This window comes from Telopea speciosissima, chromosome 10 (assembly GCF_018873765.1).
Source record: "Telopea speciosissima isolate NSW1024214 ecotype Mountain lineage chromosome 10, Tspe_v1, whole genome shotgun sequence".
Lineage (NCBI taxonomy): Eukaryota > Viridiplantae > Streptophyta > Magnoliopsida > Proteales > Proteaceae > Telopea > Telopea speciosissima.
Window position 1 is genome coordinate 53,623,098 of NC_057925.1, and position 23,085 is coordinate 53,646,182.

The following is a 23,085-nucleotide window of genomic DNA, read 5'->3' on the forward strand; positions in this document are numbered from 1 at the left end:
ATATTTCTAAAGATGTTAAATAATTTGTAATCTTACTTTTTTGTCCTTTTAGTATGATGGACAATTTTTTTTTCTATTGATGGTAATAGTGTTATTTCACATGTGTACTTGTGAAAATTATACATGACAATGACATTTTTTGATAATGAAATAATAATATGTCATTTTCACATTATCTTTGAAAATCTTTTTAGGGAAAGGAGTATGCTTTGGACAATGGCCCTGCGTCCATACAAGATGGGGGCGAAATGAATGTCATGCCCTCATAACAACAGCAACAACAACAACAACAACAACAAACTCAGCCTTATTCCAATTTAATGGGGTTGATTATATGGATCCAAACAAAACAAAATAATGGGAGGGAGGCCCTTGCGCCCAAACATGGGATGGGGCAAAATGACATCCTGCCCCATAACAACAACAACAAACTTAGCATTGTCCCAACTTAATGGGGTCAGTAACATGGATCCAAACAAAACAAAATATGAAAAATTTAGGCCTGAACAAAAAAGGGGGAATTAAGAGATAGTTAAAGAGGGATGAGACATGAGATGATAAATGAAAAAATAAAGTAAGAGGTCTGCTACATGGATCTTTGCATGTTTTTCCTCACAACTTTTCATATGGTCATTTTCGGCCTGTCCCTAGCTTTTTTAGCTCTTATTCAATCGGGATCATATCACTACTCCTTATTTCAAAAGACTCTCTCGAAGTTTATCGTTGATCGATGCAACTCCCATGTCAGCTCTAATACGATCATTCCTTATTTTATCTTTTGTAGTTTTTTCACCCATCCATCTTAATACCGTCCCCGCCCCCCAATCGCTCAATGAAAGGTGGAAATCCCACCCTTATTGGCCTCGCACTGGACGCAAAGACTAAGTTATCCCCAAAACTGATTCTATGCCAATACAAATCGGACTGAATCGAACAGTTTTGCCCTCAATTTTCTTTAAAAATGGATTTTTTTGACAAATTTACCTTTGATTCATACCATTCTACCGATAATGGATCAGCCAGGTACCAATATCAGTGGTTAGCGACACTGATATCGGGCGATCCGATACAATACTTCGAATAGTTAAATGTGGAAAAAAAAAATTTCCCATGTGAAAATAACAGGGGAAGGCCGGCCACACAAAATTGGGAGACAGATGTCCGAATGCCACTGGCTCCTTGCTCTCCGTCTTTTTTTTTTGATAACACCTTGCTCTCCGTCCAGCGAAACGAAAGTCCTCTTAGCTCACCGTCCGCCAATTAGTACTTAAGCAGTCAGAGACAGAAATCACAGAAAGAGAGAGAGAGAGATAGAACAATGGCGGCCTCAATAGGGGCTCAAAAGGTTTCCTTCTCTTCTTCGACCCTTCATAGCCTATGCAGACAAATACCTAATTCTCTAGCGCCCAGGTCTCTTCCTGCTATTTCCTCTCCTATCCTAATTAAACCCTTAAAGTACAACTCTCACGGGCGTGGTTTCTTCAATCCTTATCATTGTTTCACGGTTCGAGCGGAATCCAGTAACGGCGCGGAACCTCGACACTTCGATTTCGACCTGTTTACGATTGGTGCTGGGAGCGGTGGTGTACGAGCGTCTCGTTTTGCTGCTAATTACGGTGCCTCTGTTGCAATCTGCGAGCTTCCCTTTGCTACTATTTCATCCGATAGTACCGGTGGTGTTGGTGGAACGTAAGTTGGATAGGATTTTGCGACTGAATCTAATTTGATTTGGGTCTCTTGTATAGTCTTTTAGTTCTCTTGTTTCTAGTTTCATGGATGCTTAATTCAGGAAATTATATACCAGTCTGTGTTTGGCACCCATAAAAGAAACAGTGATCGTGATTGGTTAACACCTAGAATGAAATCATTTCATTTGGAATTCCTCCCTTAACATTTCAATGCATGAGGTGGTGCTTAAACATGGACTAATCTAAAATCATGCTGGTTTGTAAATAAAGAGTAATCATAAGATGGTGATCACCTGGATTTGATGGTTTCGTTTAGATTTACCTTAATTAGCTGATATTGCCTATCTTGCCACATCAGCATGAGAATTCCAATTAGGACTCAACATGAGAGTCTAAGTTGGACTGCAATAAGGGTTCAGAGTTGGACTGTTACTCTACCTATCTCTCCTAGATGGTATGGAAATAGGAATGAGAGTCTTATATATATGGAGGGGTCCTGGCCTTGCAGTAGACATATGCAACGATCCATCGGTTCTTAAAGCTTGAGACTTTGAGAGACATTACTGCAATGGTTCACAAACCCATTACCAGGAATCAGAGTAGTTGTAATGGCTGGTTTACTTGGTCTTAATGGACATGAGTAGATCTCTATCTTTCCATTACTTTTCTTCTGTACATATGAGATTATCTCCGTACTGTGGTTTAAATTCACTAGCTGGACTTGTTTCCATTGTCACGAAAGTATTAACAATTCATAAAAATGGTTTGATTTGGGACAAATCTAATATGTTCTCATTATATTTTCTGTTGGTTTAAGACCAGTATGAGAGGGTGGGTAATGGGGGGAAGGGGTAAGGAAGAAAGAGAATCCAGGAAGAAAATCAGAATTGCAGGGGGAAGAGGAGAAACCGTGAGAAGAAGCAGCAGTAGAAGAAGAAGAAGAGGGAAAATCAGAATTCTAGGGGGAAAAGAGAAGAAGGAGGGGGGGGGGGGGGAGGAGAGTGCACACGCATACAACCAGAAACTCAATTCATTCTTTCCATTATTCAATTCTGTTCCCCATTCCTTCTCAAAATACAGTCTTTTAAAAACTCATAATAAAAAAAAATATATAAAAAAAAGCAGAAGAAAATAACTCCCTTTACAACTACTTCTACAGCAATAGCTGTCCTCTAATAACTACTTCTACAGCAATAACTGAAATAAAAACTAAATGCAGGGCTGGTAGAGCTTGGGCTTGGGCCAGAGATGGTATCCCTTGGAGAATCTAATTGGGCCTGGGCTAGGGCTAGTAGGAGCAGCCCCCAAATGTCCTGCATCAGTGGGCCTTGGTGCAACGGTAAAGGTTGCTCCATTGTGACCAAGTGGTCCCGGGTTTAACAGCCTCTCTGTGAAAACAGCGGTTAGGCTGCGTACATTATGACCCTTCCCAAACCCCGCAATGGCGGGAGCCTCATGCACTGGGTACGCCCTTTTTTAAGATTAGTATGAGTCAGATAGTTCATTCCAAGCATGACATTAAATGAACTTTTGTTGATGAATGGTAAATAAAGTCCAATTTTGGTGAACAACAAATGCATTGTGATGATATGACAACAAAATGAAACCCTTCCATTCTGGGTAACAAGCAAAGCTTAGCCTTGTTAAAGAATATGTTTGCCTTGTGCTTAACACGTTTTGAAAGTTGTTTTCATCGAAGAGATACTCTTCATTGGTACCGTTTTCATGTATATAACATGGAAACCCATTGTCTGGCTGTCACCAGGGCCATGGTTATCTAGGTGACCCAAGGAATTGGAGGAGCCCTAACGATAAGGCGCCCGCCTAACCTAGGCGCCCTAGGCGTGAAGTATATGACTATATGTAATATAGCAATGATAATTTATATAATTATGCTTGTATGCAACATAAAATTCATATCAATGCAATATGATATAATTATGTTAGTAATGACCTAATATGAGAAAATCAACATATAATAAACAAAGTTATACATAAATCGACGTAAACTTGTGAAATGTCAACGAGGCGTGTGGTCGCCTTGGACCCAAGAAAGAGTCTGGATGCCTAGGCACCGCCTTAACAACTATGACCAGTACACAGCTGCTCCCCCCCCCCCAATACCCCCCACCGCCTTAACAACTATGAACGAGAGAGAGAAAGAGAGAATATGTATTGGCAGTAAGCGAACAACATAATTATAGTTGCAAACTTGATGTCATTATGTCTTTAAGTCTAGTTTTTACTTTTTAGGGTCAAACTGTCAGACACTTTGTACACATACAAGACACCAATATGTGTCCATGTTTTTGTTATATAGGTTGTAGTCTTCCTACCTGGCAAAATATACCTTCTGAGCAGAATAGTCAATAGCAAATCAGTAATACCCAGAGGATATTAGATTATCTGATCATCAGGTAGAACCATGTGCATGTTGTTCCTGACATTAAATTTTAAGCGACCTGTTGAGATTATGTTAATATGAGATTTACCACCGGTAGAATATCCAAAGCTTTCTCGATGTGCCTGATAAATATTTACTGCATGGCACTCCTTGGGCCTTTGATAATTTCAAAAGTCAAAGATAATGAGCAAATGATATATTCTGGAAGCTTACGATTCCTGGCATTTTGGCCAAAATCAACATATAGTTGGAAGGCAAACTAGCACAGACCACAATGTAGGTAAACTCAATTTTCTATATTTCGTATTTACCCTCCTCCGGCATGACATTGAGGGATCTCCTAGGATCAACTTCTGATGCAAAGGGCCGAAAGTGATTCAACTTTCATGTGTGTTAAATCAACTCTAATTCATTTAGAACTTTAAGAACTGGAGAAGCCATGTAACTGTTCTCATTTGATATGCATTTGATATGCTTTATTAAAAGAAAATATGGATGGTTTTTGGATTTGCCAGGAGGGTATTAAAGGACTGATTCAAGTTTTTAACAGCAAGACAGCCCTTTCAGATGTTAAACATAATAAAACTGCATTATTACTTGGAGTGGAGGTATTATAACTGGACAAGCCAAACTAATATAATAATCAGCTGATAATATTTCAAACATGAACAAAGTATGATAGATATTCACCAAAGGGGAGAAAGGTTCGAACAGGGTTATTGTTCTTGGTCCATTAATCACAGAATGGACTGATTTATCTGTAATACCTAATTTATTGTTACCTGGCTTACGTTCATCATCAATTTTGTTGGGTGCTACAAAGTTAAGGATATTTTGGTAGCATTTTATTCAAATCTTAAAAGGATTATCAAATCTATGTTTTTTATTTGTCCCCTAGAAATATGGAATTTCTTCTTAATGTCTTCCTTTTCTAAACGTAGTATCTCTGATGTAGTTGTGTACTGCGGGGATGTGTTCCAAAGAAATTATTTGTGTATTCATCCAAACATTCCCATGATTTTGAAGAGAGCTGTGGCTTTGGATGGAAGTATGAATCCGACCCTAAGCATGATTGGGGCACTATGATGGCTAACAAGAATGCTGAGTTGCAGCGCCTTACTGGAATCTACAAGAACACTCTAAAAAATGCAGGGGTGACATTAATTGAAGGACGTGGAAAGGTTGGATGATGTTTACAGACAAGGTTAAATTTCAATATATTTTTGTTTTGGGAGGTGATGGTGTGGGCTCACCTACTTAGATTTGATGCTTGCAACAACTTGCCATGTGGCAGATTTGGATGGACAAGAGTGGGTTCATGTGGTAGACTGATAGAGGTCTCTATACCCATCTCATGGGTCAAGTTTCAGCATAAAACAAGTATGGGAAGCACATTAAAAGTAAGTTCAAAGGTTTCAAAACATTACAATAATACCATTAGATTCCATTACCTTAAATGGCATTCTAATAATTTTCTGAAACTTAAACACTTTCTTAAGCAGTTCTCATACTTGTTTTGAGTTGAAATTGACCCATGAGATGGGTATGGAGTCCCCTATGACATAGATCCACTCATGTCCATCCAAGCCTGTCATTTGGCAATAAAGATTTTTATTGTTTTGGGTTGTAGTTGTTGTTCTGGTAGGTTGCAAGTAGTAAAATACGAAAGTAACAAGGTGTCACTACATTTACTTTTTCCCTTTTTTATTTTGTTTTATCCCAGATAAGGTATGTACTAAGATATTGTTGGCATTGAATCTTTTTTATTATGTTGTCTGTATATTAATGATGACATTGCCACAGATTGTGGACCCACACACCGTTGATGTGGATGGGAAAGTATACACGGCAAGGCATATTCTGATTTCAGTTGGGGGACGGCCCTTCATTCCTGATATTCCTGGAAGTGAATATGTTATAGACTCTGATATGGCACTTGATTTGCCCTCAAAACCCAAGAAGATTGCAATTGTTGGGGGTGGGTATATAGCTGTAGAATTTGCCGGTATTTTCAATGGTTTGATGAGTGAAGTCCACATATTTATTCGGCAGAAGAAACTTTTAAGAGGCTTTGATGAGGAGGTGAGGAAGCAATGGGAAATATGAATTTTCATCAGTTCTATGCTGACCATGACAAAACATTCTTTGCTTGCATTCTTTATTCTGCAGATCAGAGATTTTCTTGCTGAACAGATGTCTCTAAAAGGAATTGAGTTACATACAGAGGAATCGCCTCAGGCAGTCATAAAAGCACCAGATGGTTCACTCTCTCTAAAGACAAACAAAGGAACTGTTGATGGTTTCTCACATGTTATGTTTGCAACAGGACGTAAACCAAACACAAAGGTTTGATTTGATAAACATAAAGACACAACGCATACATACATATATACTTTAGTATAAATACAGTTTTGTATTGTGTACAATATGGTTTGCTTAGGAACAGTATTAGACACCTAACCCTACCTATATTTTGACAACATTGCAGAACTTAGGACTGGAAGCAGTTGGGGTGAAAATGGCCGAGGGTGGAGCTATAGAGGTAACTTCCGATTTGTCTTCAGATTTTCCATTCTTGATTCTCCAGCTTCCATTTTCTTACCTTATTTTTTATTATTTATATTTTTTCACTGTTATGATTTCCGTAGGTTGATGAATACTCCCGAACAACGGTTCCTTCTATTTGGGCTGTGGGTGATGTTACAGATAGAGTGAATTTGACTCCTGTTGCATTGATGGAGGGAGGTGCATTTGCAAAATCTGTGTTTGGGAATGAACCCACGAAACCCAATTATAGGTATCCACACTCTTGTCGATTACTTTTTGAACAAACAGAACGTGCTTTTTGTAACAGAATACTCCAAATGTTGGATGTTTATCCATAGATGCTCCTGTAGATCTCCATCATAATAGAAAGAAATTGTTAACTAACTGAAAGTGGGAACTGAGGCTGACAGGAATCTGCTTTTTAAGAACCTGTTAGACAATCTAAAGACAGCTTGCATTTGAGCATATCATGTTTCCTGCTTAAATACTCTTTCTGAGAAAGCTGTCCTGGTTCCCCAAATCCAGAAGAAATATTCTCCTGGATTCAGAACAATGGTTTTGTACTAGGAATCCTCTTGAACCTTGAGAACCCATCATGAATCGCAACCCCTTGTGAGGCACTTTATTTAGACACCCTATATAGCCCTCGCATGCTGATTTATAAAATATAGCATAGTTTTGTGCTACTCTTGGTTTTCGGTTTTGGCTCTGGAATTGAGCACCCCTAAATCAGCTACTCAGAATCCTTCCCCCCCCCCCCCCCCCCCAAATTTCTAATTGACACAGCTAACTTAGATTTGATATAGAGTTCAACAATAGAAGAATTAATTTATCATTCAACTACTTTCTAATGGTAATTGTTTTACCTATGAGCAGCGCCATACCATCTGCTGTGTTTTCTCAGCCACCTATCGGACAAGTTGGTCTTACTGAAGAACAGGTAGCTCCAATCTAGTATATGCGCAACATTTGGTCTTTTTCCCTCAACACTGGCAAAATATTTGCAGGCTGTCCGAGAATACGGTGACATTGATGTCTTCACAGCAAACTTCAGACCCTTGAAGGCTACTCTCTCTGGACTCCCAGACAGGATCGTCATGAAACTCATAGTCTGTGCTAAGACAAACAAAGTTATAGGGTTGCATATTTGCGGGGAAGATGCAGCAGAGATAGTTCAGGTGTCTGCCCTTTTTTCCTTTTTCCAGTTTGTCCCCCCCCCCCCTAGGGGGGGGGGGTTTAGAATTCATATCCATATAATCTGAAATCTTGATGCATATCCTTTTAAATTACAGGGATTTGCTGTTGCTGTGAAAGCTGGACTGACAAAGGCAGACTTTGATGCGACAGTGGGTATTCATCCTACAGCTGCTGAGGAGCTTGTCACAATGAGGAATCCAACCAGGAAGATTCGAAAGAGCCCACCAGCCGAGGTTTGTTTACATAACAGAGTTCTCCCTCTGTTTTCATAGGTCTTTTTGTAATGGTTGATGTATGTTTTGTTTGTTTATTCAGTCCTAGGTGCTACAATTCATTCTTAACCACTTGTCTCAATAATATCTGTTTTTTCATTTTAAATTTTGTTTCAGGGAAAGGCTGACGTTGAGTCTAAAGCAGCGGCAGGTGTTTAGTGTGTAAGCTCTTAAGGTATGTCAGTGTAGATGTGTAACATTCATATAATGATGATATGCTGTAAAGGGTCTGTGAATCTTATTCAGGGACCTTTTTTAGTGAGACAATTTGTATTCTTTGCGATTCTATCCAAAAAAAAAACAACCTTGTATGTGTTGTTGAAGCTTTTCAGTTTGGGCAAAATATATCTGGTCAGTTCGAGTAGATGTACTTGTCTGGTCGGCCCACAAATCTGCCATGTGACATGCTGTATGGAGCCCAAATTTTGTGTATAGGTAGAATCCTAAATACCCTGCTTACATGTGAAGTTTCAGCTGAAACAGAGTTTTCCATGTGGCAAAAGAGAGACCAAGACTATGAGAAAGTGCACAGTAGTGGTTGGAGTGCCATAGGCATTTATGGTCATACAAGGGGATGCATCCCAATACATGGGGAAACAGCCTCTCTGTGAAAGCAGGGGTAAGGCTGCAGACATTATGACCTTCCCCAAATCCCGCAGTGGCAGGGGCCTCGTGCCCTGTGTATGCCCTTTTTTTGAGTCTGAGATTTGACTAGTGGCAAAATGATGTAGATATATAGCAAAAATTGGGTTTATTTTAGTGGAAATAAGCCTTGGGTTGGGTTCTATAAATGTTGGGCCTTTGGTCCAAAAGCTTTTATTGTAATAGGCCACTTTAATGGGTCTAAATATGGCATGGGTAGGAGGAATGAATACAGGATTTACTTTATTAGTTATTCTAGTTAGAGTCCTATTTCTTAAATTTTTTGTTTCAAGTATTTTAGTTAGGCTGGAATAGGTTTCTAAGTTACCTCATCACTTCAGGATTGGTTTAGGCCTTTCCTTTTTTGAGTCCTCTATATAATTTTGTAAGGGGCTACAGCCTTGTACACAAATTTAATTAATGAAGTTGACCTTTTGCCTTGGTTCTGTGGTGATTCAGAATCCTCCTTGCTGTGGTGATTCAGTAGGCTCCGTAATGGTGATTCTAGGAACCTTTGGTGGTGATTCCAAGGTTGGGGTACTGGTGGTGATTCCAGCGATGGAATGGGAAGCCAGTATTTCATTGTGATTTTGTTGATGGCTCGGCTGTCAACACGGACAACAAGAATCTCATTACTTAATTCAGGCTGTCTACAGTATATCCAATGGTCAGAGTTGCCAAAGCATTTTGCCATGTGGCAGAATTAGGTGGGCCACTAAGATCAGCTTTATTTACACTAAACAATGAATTGGAATTTTTCCCTTTTGTTTAAATAAAAAAATTTCATTATAATAATTTTAACAAGAAAAACAACTATAAAATCAAATGATGTATTAATGCTGTTTTGTGGTAGTTTCACAAGCAAAACAGTGTTCTTTTTCTTTGGAGGAATTGTGACTTAAATGTGTACCTAAGAGTCCTGTATTGTTGCCAAATATATCTCAAGAATTATTAAGTAATATAAGGTTGTTATTCTCTTCAGTTGATCATCCATGCCATTATTGCTCCATAAATTGCAGTATGAACAGTAGATTCACTTAGTAAATCCAAGATAACTAGTTTCCCAAGATCAGAAAATATTTGCAATCTGATCTATTCTCCTGTCTTAAACTCAGAAGTAGGTTTTGCAAATATTTTGGCGTAAACAGAAGTGTCTACAATGATATTGTGTTGCCCTTATCCCCTTTGCTCAGCTGCCTATCCACATGGATGTGTGTGCCCTAGATTTTTGGGGTACTATTCTGCTTAAAAAAACATCCCACAGTCTCACTCTATATGGGTAAGCAACTCTGCTCCATGCATAGTTGTCACGGCGTCACGGCGATCCAAGTCGGTGGAAGGGTGTCACGTCGATATATCGACATGTCGCCCGCCATGGCGTTGCCATGGCGAGCATGTCGACCATGTTTAATTTTTTATTTTCTATATTTTTAATGTCATTTAGTATGCTATAATATATGTCCTATAACATCAAAAATCAACATGAAAGTGTACTACACTACTACTAGTATACTATGCCACTATGGTTTAATTCATGAAAGTGTAACTAATATCCATTAGTGTATATGAAAGTATGAAAAATTGAAAATATAGATTAACCTGTCAAAATATCGACCGATATGCCAACATATCGTGGTATGGCGTCGCCATGGAAGCCATATCGAACGATATATTTACATCCACCATGGCGTAGCTCGATATGCCACCTCTCCCAGCGCCAGGACGCCATGGCGGCGCCATGACAACTATGGCTCCATGTTGGGTGTATTCCTTAAATCGGTGTGGTTTTGTCTAGTTGCAAATAAGAAAATGAAAGGAAGTGAAATTAATATAAAAAGGAAAGGAAAAAAGTTTTCTAGTCCACTTACCAGGTATTTGACACCATGGTCTAATAATCCAGACCACGGAATCCAAATCTTCTTCCCCTTATTTGACGAATGGTCGATAATACTCTTCTTTTTATGTTTCTCTCCCTATCTTGCCTTTTTCTATTCAGATCCAAGGAATCTGGTTGTAAAGTGAAATTTAAATACTAGGTTTGGAAGATTTTTGAGTTATTTACATGATCATGTTTGGTAATTATTATAAAGTTTCCATTTAAATTTCATTTCCTTTAACTTCCAACCAAAAGGAGCCTTCATCTTCTATGTTTTGCTTTTTCAGTTTCAAGTATCAGACTAATTTCCTATGAACAATGGGTCACTAGAGACCCTTTATTCTCATTAGGTTATTATTTTGGAGAAAGTCCTTGGAACATCAAAATTGGCTTCTGTTTCCTAGGTACTGTTCTTTGATGTGTAAATCTTCGCATTGCTGTCCCTGATTTAATGTGAAATAATGTTGTGTCCAGAAAAATAAATGCTTGCTTTCTCTGTTCATGTTTTGTGATTGCTATGTGGAAAATGCAGAGGTTCCTTTCTTTCCTTGCTACAAATTTTCTGATTATGAGCACCACCATTTCAGGTAGGGTACCATCCAGATCACTGGCAAATGACAAAAAGCAATTATCTAAAAAAGAAGTGAAGTCACCCAAAAAAGAATCTCCAAAGAGTACTGAGATGCAGGTTTTGCTGCCAAGTGAAGCCGGACCTTGTTTGTTTTGCAGTAATTATATATTAGATGCTCTTGGCTAATCTGTGATAGTCCATGTTGTCCCATCGGAACATTGATGTTGAGCAATTTTTGGATAGTTATCAATACTGTAAAGATTATTTATTTTTTAGTGTGATTTTTCTTTCTGTCAAATTTTTGCTTTAATAGATGGATATCTACTTAACTTTTTTTTTTTGGGGGGGAGGTTGGGGTTGGGTTGGGTGGGAGCAGTATCTTACATAATCCTTAGATAAGCTTTTTCTCTAGTATCAATGGCTACTGATAGTAAGGATTTTATAAGGAGGGTAAGAGGAGGCTGGCTCTCCTCAAAATATCTAGTTTAGTATTATTTTTGTTAAAGGAAGAGAACGCTAACTGGTCGGGTAGCCCATTCACCAGCGTGGAAGTCAATGAAAATGCCCATAGAAGCATTGGTTTGAACATATGGTTTGTGGCTAGTGGGTGACCATAGGGGTTACTCCACTTCATTAAAGAACACCATTTGGTATAAATTTTCAAGATCTCATGAGGATTTCATTTACTGTGACAATGAATTACTCTATTTCTGCATTGCCAAATGGATGTAAACGGATAGTTGAAAATCTGAATTTAATTTGCATACGTATTCGTAGAGGGTATCCGTATCCAAATTTGGATAATCCGAAACAAAATCTCTTCGATATAAATAAATATGGGAAATCTACATATACCCCCCTAAAGTTTAACGAAAGGATATTTTCAACCCCAAGGATTGGAAAAGTCTGCGTACCCTCCTAAGGTTTGCAAACGGTAAAAGATAGGTCAATTCTGTCAGTTCATGATTAACAATGTTAAAATTATGATATGAAGTGACCACATTGCCCTTGTAAGAAACAAAAAAAAAAAAAAATCTGCAACTCATCTTCCCCAAATCGTTTGGGGGAAGATGAGTTGCTAGAATAGAAGAAAATACAAATAAAATAAGGGTAAATTCCTCCAGGTCTGATGTTTTTGAAATTAAATAATCAAAACAGATAACTAGAAGAAACTTCTACTTTTCATTAAAATTTCGTTTTCATTATCACAATCTATTCAATAATCGTGCCAGAGCACCATCACTTCTCCGTGTTAATTCGATTCGCAAATCCTATCAGATCCATGAAAATGAATTTTAATCCAAAGTGTGGGCATCGGATCTCCGTTGAGTAAGGGGAAATCAATTTTCTTCGCTTCGTCTTCAATCTTCGAACCATGATCAGGTTCACCTAAACCCATCATCACCAGCGATTAATCACAGCCAACTCTTAATCCCAAATCCATCTCTTAGTCACCGAAATCCACAATCCCAAAACCATTACACCGTTTCTTCTTCCCACTTTCTAAATCCACCGAATGAAGTTCTCTTAATTTTCCATTTCCATCCCCACTTACCCATTTTTTCCTTCTTCCCTTTATTTCCTTCTAAAACCCTGACCAAGAATCCCTGTTCCTATTTTCTTTCCCTACCATCAAAACCTACAAGAACTCATCATCCTCGATCTGCTTCTTCTTCTTCTTCGGATCCATGGCCAGATTACGGAATGTGGCTTGGTGTTGGAAAGTGACATAATCCTAGAATGTGGAGTACTACTGGCGATGAACATGAACATCCAATGATGGAGATGGATGGAAATTTCGATTTGGATTTTTCCCCAATTTCAAACCCTAAATTTATAAACACTTGAAAAATGTTTTGAAACCCAATTGCCTAGGGTTTTCCAATTTAAAACCCACTCCTTTTATTTCTTTTAATCATAATTACAGAAACAAAAGAAAAATCCTTATGGTTTTGAAACCTGCAACTCATCTTCCCCAATTCGATTGGGGAAGATGAGTTGCAGGTTTTTTTTCCTTTGTAAGGGTAATTTTGTTCATTCACCTCTTATTTTTTTTGGGTTCTTCTTAGAAGGGCAAGTCTGTTAGTTCAAGTCTAATTTTTAACAGTGTTAGTCATGAACTAACAGAATGATCTTATTTGTTATCGTTTGCAAACCTTAGGGGGGTACGCAGAATTTTCCAAACCTAGGGGATAAAAATATCCTTTCGTCAAACCTCAGGGGGGTATGTATAAATTTCCCAATAAATATTAATTAATAATAAAAAAATTAAATATCTAACGATATTGAGGGTTCTTGAAGGTTCAACAGATTCTAGAGAATGAGGAAAATAGTTAAGACAATTGAGAGACATGGATTGAGAGAAAATCATAGGCTCCTGTGGGAGGAATTACACAAGTCAGGGACGTATACGGATAGTCAAAAATTCAAATTCGATTCACATTTGAATCTGTTTAGGAGTAGGAGATATCTGGATCCGATCACATCCGATCTGCATTCAATCTGTATTTGATCCGTGTAGGGCCGTAGACCAATACCCTTCACTAGGATCCAATTTTTTTTTCACTTAAGTCAATGATGGTGACCTTAGTAAACCCTAAGATCAACTCTTTGACTGATACAGAAATAATCTTCTCAGTTTTATGCTTAGATCTGTTGCTGCCCAAATTCTTTTGGTTAATCTGCAAGAAAAAAGTAGTGCTTGCATTTGTTCATAACACAAAGGACACCAAACTGAAATAGATTTTGTCTCATGGGCAGCTTCCATGAATCACCACATCTAACATCAACCCCTTATGCCTGCTTTGTCTACCACATCTATAACATCAGCCCCTTGTATGCCTGCCTTGTCTTTAGGATATCCTTTATAATATAGATGAATCTTAGAAACATCTATCCAATGGAGCCCGAAGGATGTGTCTCTTTAAGAGAGAAGACAAAGAAAACTACCCATTGCCAACGTTTCAAAGCAATTTGGACGGTGTGCAACACAAGATCACCGACATGTTGTACAACGGCCATTTGACACCGTTTAAAACTCGTTCAAAGTTGGATAAAGTGTAATACATGTCGGTAAGGTTCCTAACAAACCCCGACTTTGAACACACTCTGATCAACATCTTACAACAAACCACTGCCATCGGGAAAACACACCTGAGGCAAAAGGAACATTAGAAGCAAGTGCAAATAACACACGTGTGAAAAAAAAACTTGGCTCCCAAGACAAGATAGCATAGACTGCATAGTGAGTCTTTCTTCCCAAAATTACACAATACATACCTCTCTCTACCATGGTTTAAGGTATCGAAAATCAAATCAAGATCGATCTCGGCCGATATCGATCCAGATCACCCTGAATTGATCCGGATTGGACAAAATTGCCACTGCTTGTTTATTTTAAAAAAGAATTTTTATTACTATTTTACCCTTGGGTTGTACCAGTGGATTGGTATCTGATCGATAAATATTTGAGATCGGCCTCGGCCGGTACTGATCCGCTTTAGGCGAATCCACCGATCCAATCCCGAACTTTAAGGTTAAAAAAAACTAAAAAAGCTTTTTAATCGTCTTCCTCCCGTTAATAGCAGAGTGGTTGTCGTTCCGACATTGAATTGAACCCTTCCGAAATCCCAATCACTTCGCTCAAAGCCTCAAACACGCACTAACCAGGCAAATTTCTTCAACAAATGTCCCCCAGATCCTTTAAACTTGGACAAATCAAATCAAACCCGTTTACCTCATCACCCTATAAAATGCCCCCCAAGCATTATAACACAAACCCATCAAACACAGTTTGCTTGCTAAACAGCATTTTTCTCCTCCCTCCACAATCATCTGATCTATACTACAATCAATCATGTGGAACAGAGTTTTCCTTTCTGGGTTATTGATTTTAGCCTCCCTTGTCCACACCAACGCCATTCCCTGTCACTCTCATCACCACCACTCCTCCCATTCCCAATCCCACTCCGCTGTGCTCGACACAGACGGCAATGAACTCCAAGCAGGGATGCCATACTACATCGTCTCCGCCATCAGGGGAGGCGGCGGTGGTGGTGTCTCCATGGACAGGAGAGAAAGCTCCACCTCTCACGGCCACACGACCCACACCCCAACCGTGAGACAGAGTGCCTACGACATGAACATGGGTACCTCAGTTATGTTCTCTCCAGCATCCTTGCAACACCCAGAATTGGCCTTCCTTGGAGAGAGAGAAGAGGGGGAAATGATGATTCAGGAATCGATGGACATGAACATTAGATTCTCCGGGATGAATAATAGGGTGTGGCAAGTGGAACAGCAGGGGAAAGAGGAATCGTCAAGTTCGAGGGATTCGATGAGGTTTGTGACATTGGGAGGAAAGCCAGGGTACCCAGGGGAATCGACGGTGAGGAACTGGTTCAAGATTGAGAGGATGAGCGAGAGTACCCCAATGTATAAGATTGTTTACTGCCCCAATGTGTGCGAGTCTTGCCAAGTGATGTGCGGGAGTGTTGGGATCACCAAGAGGAACGGCAACCGATGGCTGTCGGTGTCGGAGCACAGTGAGTTCCCCTTCGTCTTCATCAGAGCCCAGACACAACAGTAAGGATGAAAAGAGAGAGAAGAGAAGTATCTTTTATAACGAGTAACAACTCTTAAGCGGGGGAATAATTGTACAAGGAATTGGGTTAGCTGATGCTTTTGGATCATTCTATCAAATAAGCATCAATCAATTTTGAATCTTTGTCATATTTGGTTTTTAAAATTTACGAGATTGTTCTTCCTTTCATATATTATGATTTATGAGTGTGTGAAGCGTTCTTTCTTCGTACTTGCTCTGTTGTAAGTTTTTTTCTTATTTCTAGGGAAGTCAACTCTCTTGCAGAATTCCTAGCACGAAAAGGCTTTATCTATTTCGAATTTTTATCTGCTGTTGTAACTGGAGCGTTGCTGTACGTATCGTGCGGTGCAGCAGCGGCCATGTGTGCACAGCGGGCTGGGCGCACATGGCCGCTGCTACGCCGCACGATGCGCACAGCAGCGGATAAAGGTCCGTCTATTTCATATACGACTGAATGGTCAAATTCCTCTCTGTTGCTTAAGGAGCTTTGTAATGATTTTGCTACGAGTTTAACACAAAATGAATAGATTAACTTTTACCAAAAAAGAGTGTGAAGCACAGTCACCAACATCCAAAAAATAAGGGACGCTGTCCTCTATGCCACAGCGCAGACTACGCCCAGGCACATGGGGGTGGGCACAATGACCACCCTGCCCCCCTGCGGCACATTCTCCCAATATATAAATAGGGACAGCATGACCGTTTGTTTAGAGGGGACTGTGGGAGAATTGGGGTGGAAAATGCTGATGTGGTACTTTTTGAACAAACAGAACGTGCTTTTTGTAACAGAATACTCTAAATGTTGGATGTTTATCCATAGATGCTCCTTTAGATCTCTATCATAATAGAAAGAAATTGTTAACTAACTGAAAGTGGGAACTGAGGCTAACAGGAATCTGTTTTTTGAGAACCTGTTAGATAATCTGATGCAGAATGATCACCAAATAGGGCTTATTTATTTAGAAATAGGTTTAGGGTTGGGTTATATCCATGTTGGGCCTTTGTTCCCAAGGGTTTTTTTATGTAATAGGCCACTTTAATGAGCCTAAACTAAGGGTACTTAGGTTGCATACGGGATTAGCCCAATACTTAGTTATTTTTATGTTTTAAGATTGAACCGGTTTAGATTTGGTTGTATCCAATTGGTTCAATGGGTCTAATTTAAGTGAAGTGTTCCTATTGGTTAATAGGTTCTTTTATCCTATTGGCTAATATGGAATCTTCTTTTAATTAGTTGTTTTTAAGTTAAATTCTTTTATTTTAAGTTACTATGGGTAGTTAGGACATTTTAGTATTTTAAATTAGTAATTTGAATTTGATTAGATCCCTTCCACGATTTAAGTGAGGAGGAGATTAGATTGTATTAGGATTTGGCTTAGGCCTTTAATTATAAATAAAGGAATCGTGGGAGGCTCCCCCGGAATAGATTTGAATTTAAAAAAAGAGATTTTCGTGGCTGCCTGCTGCTCCTTGCTCTCCAAGAGTGTGTGCATCCTTGTGGGCTTATCAAGGTGGAAGGGTGGGGGTGGAATCCTGCGACTCCTTACGCCGTGACGGCTGGGAGGATCCCTATTTCGAAGGTGGTTTCATCCTTCAACAATCCAAGCTGTTGCCGGAGGTATCCAAGTGTAAGTTTGGGTTTTAATTTTCTGCTTTATCCTTTCTTTCCTTCCCCAATCGATCCCCTTTCTTTTTGTCCTATTTCTCATAAACCCTAGATCGCTACATTCTGCCCAGATCTGAATCTCGATTCTGTCCAGACCGCTTACCTATCGAAGCCATCCAAATTCTGACCATAGCCTCCCCTTAACACCATCCCTACTCGACCCAAGTTGCTGCCCCTTCCCATCACTCCAACCCTAATTTCTGTAAAAAGTTCCATTAGCCATTAAACCCAAAAATTACAGATCTCCCACTTCGGACCATCAAAACAGGCCCATATTAGGATCGAACCTCCCTCCCACAGCCCCCTAAACTCGATCCCAAGCCTAGCCCTAAACACCCACTAAAAACCCCAGTTTTGCTTGTTTTCCTAATTCTAAAACCCGAAACCCTAACCCTAATTTCTGCAAGAAATTAAAACTGATTCAAATTCAGATATTTTTATATCATAATGACCCCCTAGACCTGCAGATTAAAACCATATAAACCCCATTCCCAAATTCCCATCCTAAACCGTAATTTTGCCCTAAAATAGCCCCTAATCAGCCCCAAACAGCAGGCTTGACCAGAACTTGATTTTATTTGACTCCTAGTAGGATTATCTCCTATTCTAGGACTACATTACAATCTAAAGACAGCTTGCATTTGAGCATATCATGTTTCCTTCTTAAATACTCTTTCTGAGAAAGCTGTCCTGGTTCCCCAAATCCAGAAGAAATATTCTCCTGGATTCAGAACAATGGTTTTGTACTAGGAATCCTCTTGGACCTTGAGAACCCATCATGAATTGCAACCCCTTGTGAGGCACTTCATTTAGACACCCTATATTGCCCTTGCATGCTGATTTATAAGATATAGAATAGTTTTGTGCTACTCTTGGTTTTCGGTTTTGGCTCTGGAATTGAGCACCCCTAAATCAGCTACTCAGAATCCAATTCCCCCCACCCCCCTAATTTTCTAATTGACACAGCTAACTTAGATTTGATATAGAGTTCAACAATAGAAAAATTAAGTTATCATTCAAGTACTTTTTAATGGTAATTGTTTTACCTATGAGCAGCGCCATACCATCTGCTGTATTTTCTCAGCCACCTATCGGACAAGTTGGTCTTACTGAAGAACAGGTAGCTCTAATTATCTAGTATATGCGCAACATTTGGTCTTTTTCCCTCAACACTGGCAAAATATTTGCAGGCTGTCCAAGAATACAGTGACATTGATGTCTTCACAGCAAACTTCAGACCCTTAAAGGCTACTCTCTCTGGACTCCCAGACAGGATCTTCATGAAACTCATAGTCTGTGCTAAGACAAACACAGTTATAGGGTTGCATACTTGGGGGGAAGATGCAGCAGAGATAGTTCAGGTGTCTGCCCTTTTTTCCTTTTTCCAGTTTGTCTCCCCCCCCCCCCCTCCCCCGGGGTTCATATCCATATAATCTGGAATCTTGATGCATATCCTTTTAAATTTCAGGGATTTGCTGTTGCTGTGAAAGCTGGACTGACAAAGGCAGACTTTGATGCGACAGTGGGTATTCATCCTACAGCAGCTGAGGAGCTTGTCACAATGAGGACTCCAACCAGGAAGATTCGAAAGAGCCCACCAGCCGAGGTTTGTTTAAATAACAGAGTTCTCCCTCTGTTTTCGTAGGTCTCTTTGTAATGGTTATTGTATGTTTTGTTTGTTTATTCAGTCCTAGGTGCTACAATTCATTCTTAACCACCTGTCTCAATAATTTCTGTTTTTTCATTTTAAATTTTGTTTCAGGGAAAGGCTGATGTTGAATCTATAGCAGCGGCAGGTGTTTAGTGTGTAAGCTCTTAAGGTATGTCAGTCTAGATGTGTAACATACATATAATGATGATATGCTGTAAAGGGTCTGTGAATCTTATTCAGGGGAATTTTTTTAGTGAGACTATTTGTGTTCTTTGCGATTCTATCCAAAAAACAAAAAACCTTGTATGTGTTGTTGAAGCTTTTCAGTTTGGGCAAATGATATCTGGTCAGTTCGAGTAGATGTACTTGTCTGGTCGGCCCATAAATCTGCCATGTGACATGCTTGTATGGAGCCCAAATTTTGTGTATAGGTAGAATTGTAAGTACCCTGCTTACATGTCAAGTTTACAAGTTTAAGCCGAAACAGAGTTTGCCATGTGGCAAAAGAGAGACCAAGACTATGAGAAAGTGCACAGTAGTGGTTGGACTGCCATAGGCATTTATGGTCATACATGGGGAAACAGCCTCTCTATGAAAGCAGTGGTAAGGCTGCAGACATTATGACCTTCCCCAGACCCCGTAGTGGCAGGGCCCTCGTGCATTGGGTATGCCCTTTTTTTGAGTCTGAGATTGGACTAGTGGCAAAATGATGCAGATATATAGCAAAAATTGGGCTTATTTTAGTGGAAATAAGCCTTGGGTGGGGTTCTATAAATGTTGGGCCTTTGGTCCAATAGCTTTTATTGTAATAGGCCACTTTAATGGGTCTAAATATGACATGGGTAGGAGGAATGAATACAGGATTTACTTTATTAGTTAGTCTAGTTAGAGTCCTATTTCTAAAATTTTTAGTTTCAAGTATTTTAGTTAGGCCGGAATAGGTTCTAAGTTAGCTTATCACTTCAGGATTGGTTTAGGCCTTTCCTTGTTTGAGTTTGAGCTTGCTTTTGAGTCCTCTATATAATTTTGTAAGGGGCTACAGCCTTGTACACAAATTTAATCAATGAAGTTGCCCTTTTGCCTTTGGTTCTGTGGTGATTTAGTAGGCTCCATAATGGTGATTCTAGGAACCCTTGGTGGTGATTCCAGCGATGGAATGGGAAGCCAGTATTTCATTGTGACTTTTTTGATGGCTCGGCTGTCAACATGGACAACAAGAATCTCATTACCTAATTCAGGCTGTCTACGGTATATCCAATGGTCAGAGTTGCCAAATCATTTAACCATGTGGCAGAATTAGGTGGGCCACTAAGATCAGCTTATCTACATTGGACAATGAATTGGAATTTTTCCCTTTTGTTTACATAAAAAATTTTCATTATAATAATTTTAACAAGAAAAACAACTATAAAATCAAATGATTTATTAATGTTGTTTTGTGGTACTTTCACAAGGAAAACATTGTTCTCTATCTTTAGAGGAATTGTAACTTAAATGTGTACCTAAGAGTCCTGTATTGTTGCCAAATATATCTCAAGAATTATTAAGTAATATAAGGTTATTATTCTGTTCAGTTCATTATCCATGCCATTATTGCTCCATAAATTGCAGTATGAACAATAGATTCACTTAGTAAATACAAGATAACTAGTTTTCCAGAAAATATCTGCAATCTGATCTATTCTCCTGTCTTAAACTCAGAAGTAGGGTTTGCAAATATTTTGGCATAAATAGAAGTGTCTACAATGATATTGTGCTGCCCTTATCCCCTTTGCTCAACTGCATATCCACAAGGATGTATGTGCCCTAGATTTTTGGGGTACTATTCTGCTTGAAAAAACATCCTACAGTCTCACTCTATATGGGTAAGCAACTCTGCTCCATGTTGGGTGTATTCCTTAAATCCTTGTGGCATTGCCGTCCCTGATTTAATGTGAAATAATGTTGTGTCCAGAAAAAAGTGCTTGCTTTCTCTGTTCATGTTTTGTGATTGCTACGTGGAAAATGCAGAGGTTCCTTTCTTTCCTTGCTACAAATTTTCTGATTATGAGCACCACCATTTCAGGTAGAGGGTACCCTTCAGATCACTGGCAAATGACAAAAAGCAATTATCTAAAAAAGAAGTGAAGTCACCCAAAAAAGAATCTCCAAAGAGTGTAATGAGATGCAGGTTTTGCTGCCAAGTGAAGCCAGACCTTGTTTGTTTTGCAGTAACTATATATTAGATGCTCTTGGCTAATCTGTGATAGTCCATGTTGTCCCATCAGAACATTGATGTTGAGCAATTTTTGGATAGTTATAAATATTGTAAAGATTATTTATTTTTTAGTGTGATTTTTCTTTCTGTCAAATTTTTGCTTTAATAGATGGATATCTACTTAAACTCTTTCTTTTTTTTGGGGTGGGGGCGGCGGTGTTGTTGGTTGGGTGGGGTGGGAGCAGTATCTCACATAATCCTTAGATAAGCTTTTCCTCAAGTATCAATGGCTATTGATAGTAAGGATTTTATAAGGAGGGTAAGAGGAGGCTGGCGCTCCTCAAAATATCTAGTTTAGTATTATTTTTGTTAAGGGCAAGAGAACACTAACTGGTCGTGTAGCCCATTCACTAGCGTGGGAGTCAATGAAAATGCACATAGAAGCATTGGTTGGAACATATGGTTTGTGGCTTGTGGGTGACCTTTAGGGTTACTCCACTTCATTACATCACACCATTTGGTATAAATATTCAAGATCTCACGAGGATTCCATTTACTGTGACAATGAATTACTCTATTTCTGCATTGCCAAATGGATGTAAACGGATAGTCGAAAATCTGAATTCAATTCGCATCTATATCCGTTTAGGGGAATCCATATTCGTAGAAGGTATCCGTATCCGAATTCAGCTAATCTGAAACAAAATCTATCCAATCCAAATAAATATTAACTAATAATAAAAGAATTAAATGTCTAATGATATTGAGGGTTCTTGAAGGTTCAACAGATTCTAGAGAATGAGGAAAATAGCCAAGACACTTGAGAGACATGGATTGAGAAAAAATCATATCCACCTGGGGAAGGAAGGTTTGGATTACACAAGTCAGGGAAGTAAACGGATAGTCGAAAATTCAAATTCGATTCGCATTCGTATCTATTTAGGAGTATCTGTATTTGGTCAGGAGATATCTGGATCCGATCACATCCGATCTGCATTCAATCTATATTTGATCCGTGTAGGGCCGTAGACCAATACCCTTCACTAGGATCCAATTTGTTTCACTTAAGTCAATGATGGTGGCCTTAGTAATCCCTAAGATCATCTCTTCGACTGATACAGAAATAATCTTCTCAGTTTTATGCTTAGATCTGTTGCTGCCCAAATTCTTTTGGTTAATCCGCAAGAAAAAAGTAGTGCTTGCATTTGTTCATAACACAAAGGACACCAAACTGAAATAGATTTTGTCTCATGGGCAGCTTCCATGAATCACCACATCTAACATCAACCCCTTATGCCTGCTTTGTCTACCACATCTATAACATCAGCCCCTTGTATGCCTGCCTTGTCTTTAGGATATCCTTTATAATATAGATGAATCTTAGAAACACCTATCCAATGGAGCCCGAAGGATGTGTCTCTTTAAGAGAGAAGACAAAGAAAACTACCCATTGCCAACGTTTCAAAGCAATTTGGACGGTGTGCAACACAAGATCACCGACATGTTGTACAACGGTCATTTGACACCGTTTAAAACTCGTTCAAAGTTGGATAAAGTGTAATACATGTCGGTAAGGTTCCTAACAAACCCCGACTTTGAACACACTCTGATCAACATCTTACAACAAACCACTGGCATCAGGAAAACACAACTGAGGCAAAAGGAACATTAGAAGCAAGTGCAAATAACACACGTGTGAAAAAAAAACTTGGCTCCCAAGACAAGATAGCATAGACTGCATAGTGAGTGTTTCTTCCCAAAATTACACAAT

The 23,085-nt window shown here is 39.1% G+C and overlaps 1 protein-coding gene across 10 annotated transcripts; it reads left to right on the plus strand.

Moving 5' to 3' along the window:
• The first annotated feature begins 1,295 nt into the window (after positions 1–1,295).
• LOC122643108 (glutathione reductase, chloroplastic-like) lies at positions 1,296–21,446 on the plus strand. Of its 10 annotated transcripts, none has more exons than XM_043836745.1 (11): positions 1,296–1,689; positions 5,048–5,273; positions 5,896–6,174; positions 6,262–6,438; positions 6,581–6,634; positions 6,741–6,889; positions 7,516–7,579; positions 7,647–7,817; positions 7,932–8,069; positions 8,226–8,287; positions 21,189–21,446. In XM_043836745.1, exons 1-10 carry the CDS (start codon positions 1,319–1,321, stop codon positions 8,265–8,267), a joined length of 1,671 nt encoding a protein of 556 aa, XP_043692680.1. In that variant the 5' UTR covers positions 1,296–1,318; the 3' UTR covers positions 8,268–8,287; positions 21,189–21,446. The 10 variants fall into 10 exon arrangements, with proteins under 10 accessions (XP_043692680.1, XP_043692675.1, XP_043692684.1 ...); XM_043836740.1 differs by lacking the exon at positions 8,226–8,287 and adding an exon at positions 11,214–11,266 and having other exon boundaries at positions 21,232–21,446; XM_043836749.1 differs by lacking the exons at positions 7,647–7,817; positions 7,932–8,069; positions 8,226–8,287 and adding exons at positions 18,657–18,827; positions 18,935–19,072; positions 19,229–19,290 and having other exon boundaries at positions 21,189–21,230.
• Positions 21,447–23,085: the final 1,639 nt, after the last annotated feature.

Excerpts from the sequence above, each read along its gene's own strand:
- LOC122643108 (XM_043836740.1), top strand. The coding sequence starts at position 1,319 with ATGGCGGCCTCAATAGGGGCTCAAAAGGTTTCCTTCTCTTCTTCGACC. Across the intron at positions 6,439-6,580 it reads GACGTAAACCAAACACAAAG|AACTTAGGACTGGAAGCAGT; the intron begins GTTTGATTTGAT and ends ACAACATTGCAG. Across the intron at positions 7,580-7,646 it reads TTGGTCTTACTGAAGAACAG|GCTGTCCGAGAATACGGTGA; the intron begins GTAGCTCCAATC and ends AAATATTTGCAG.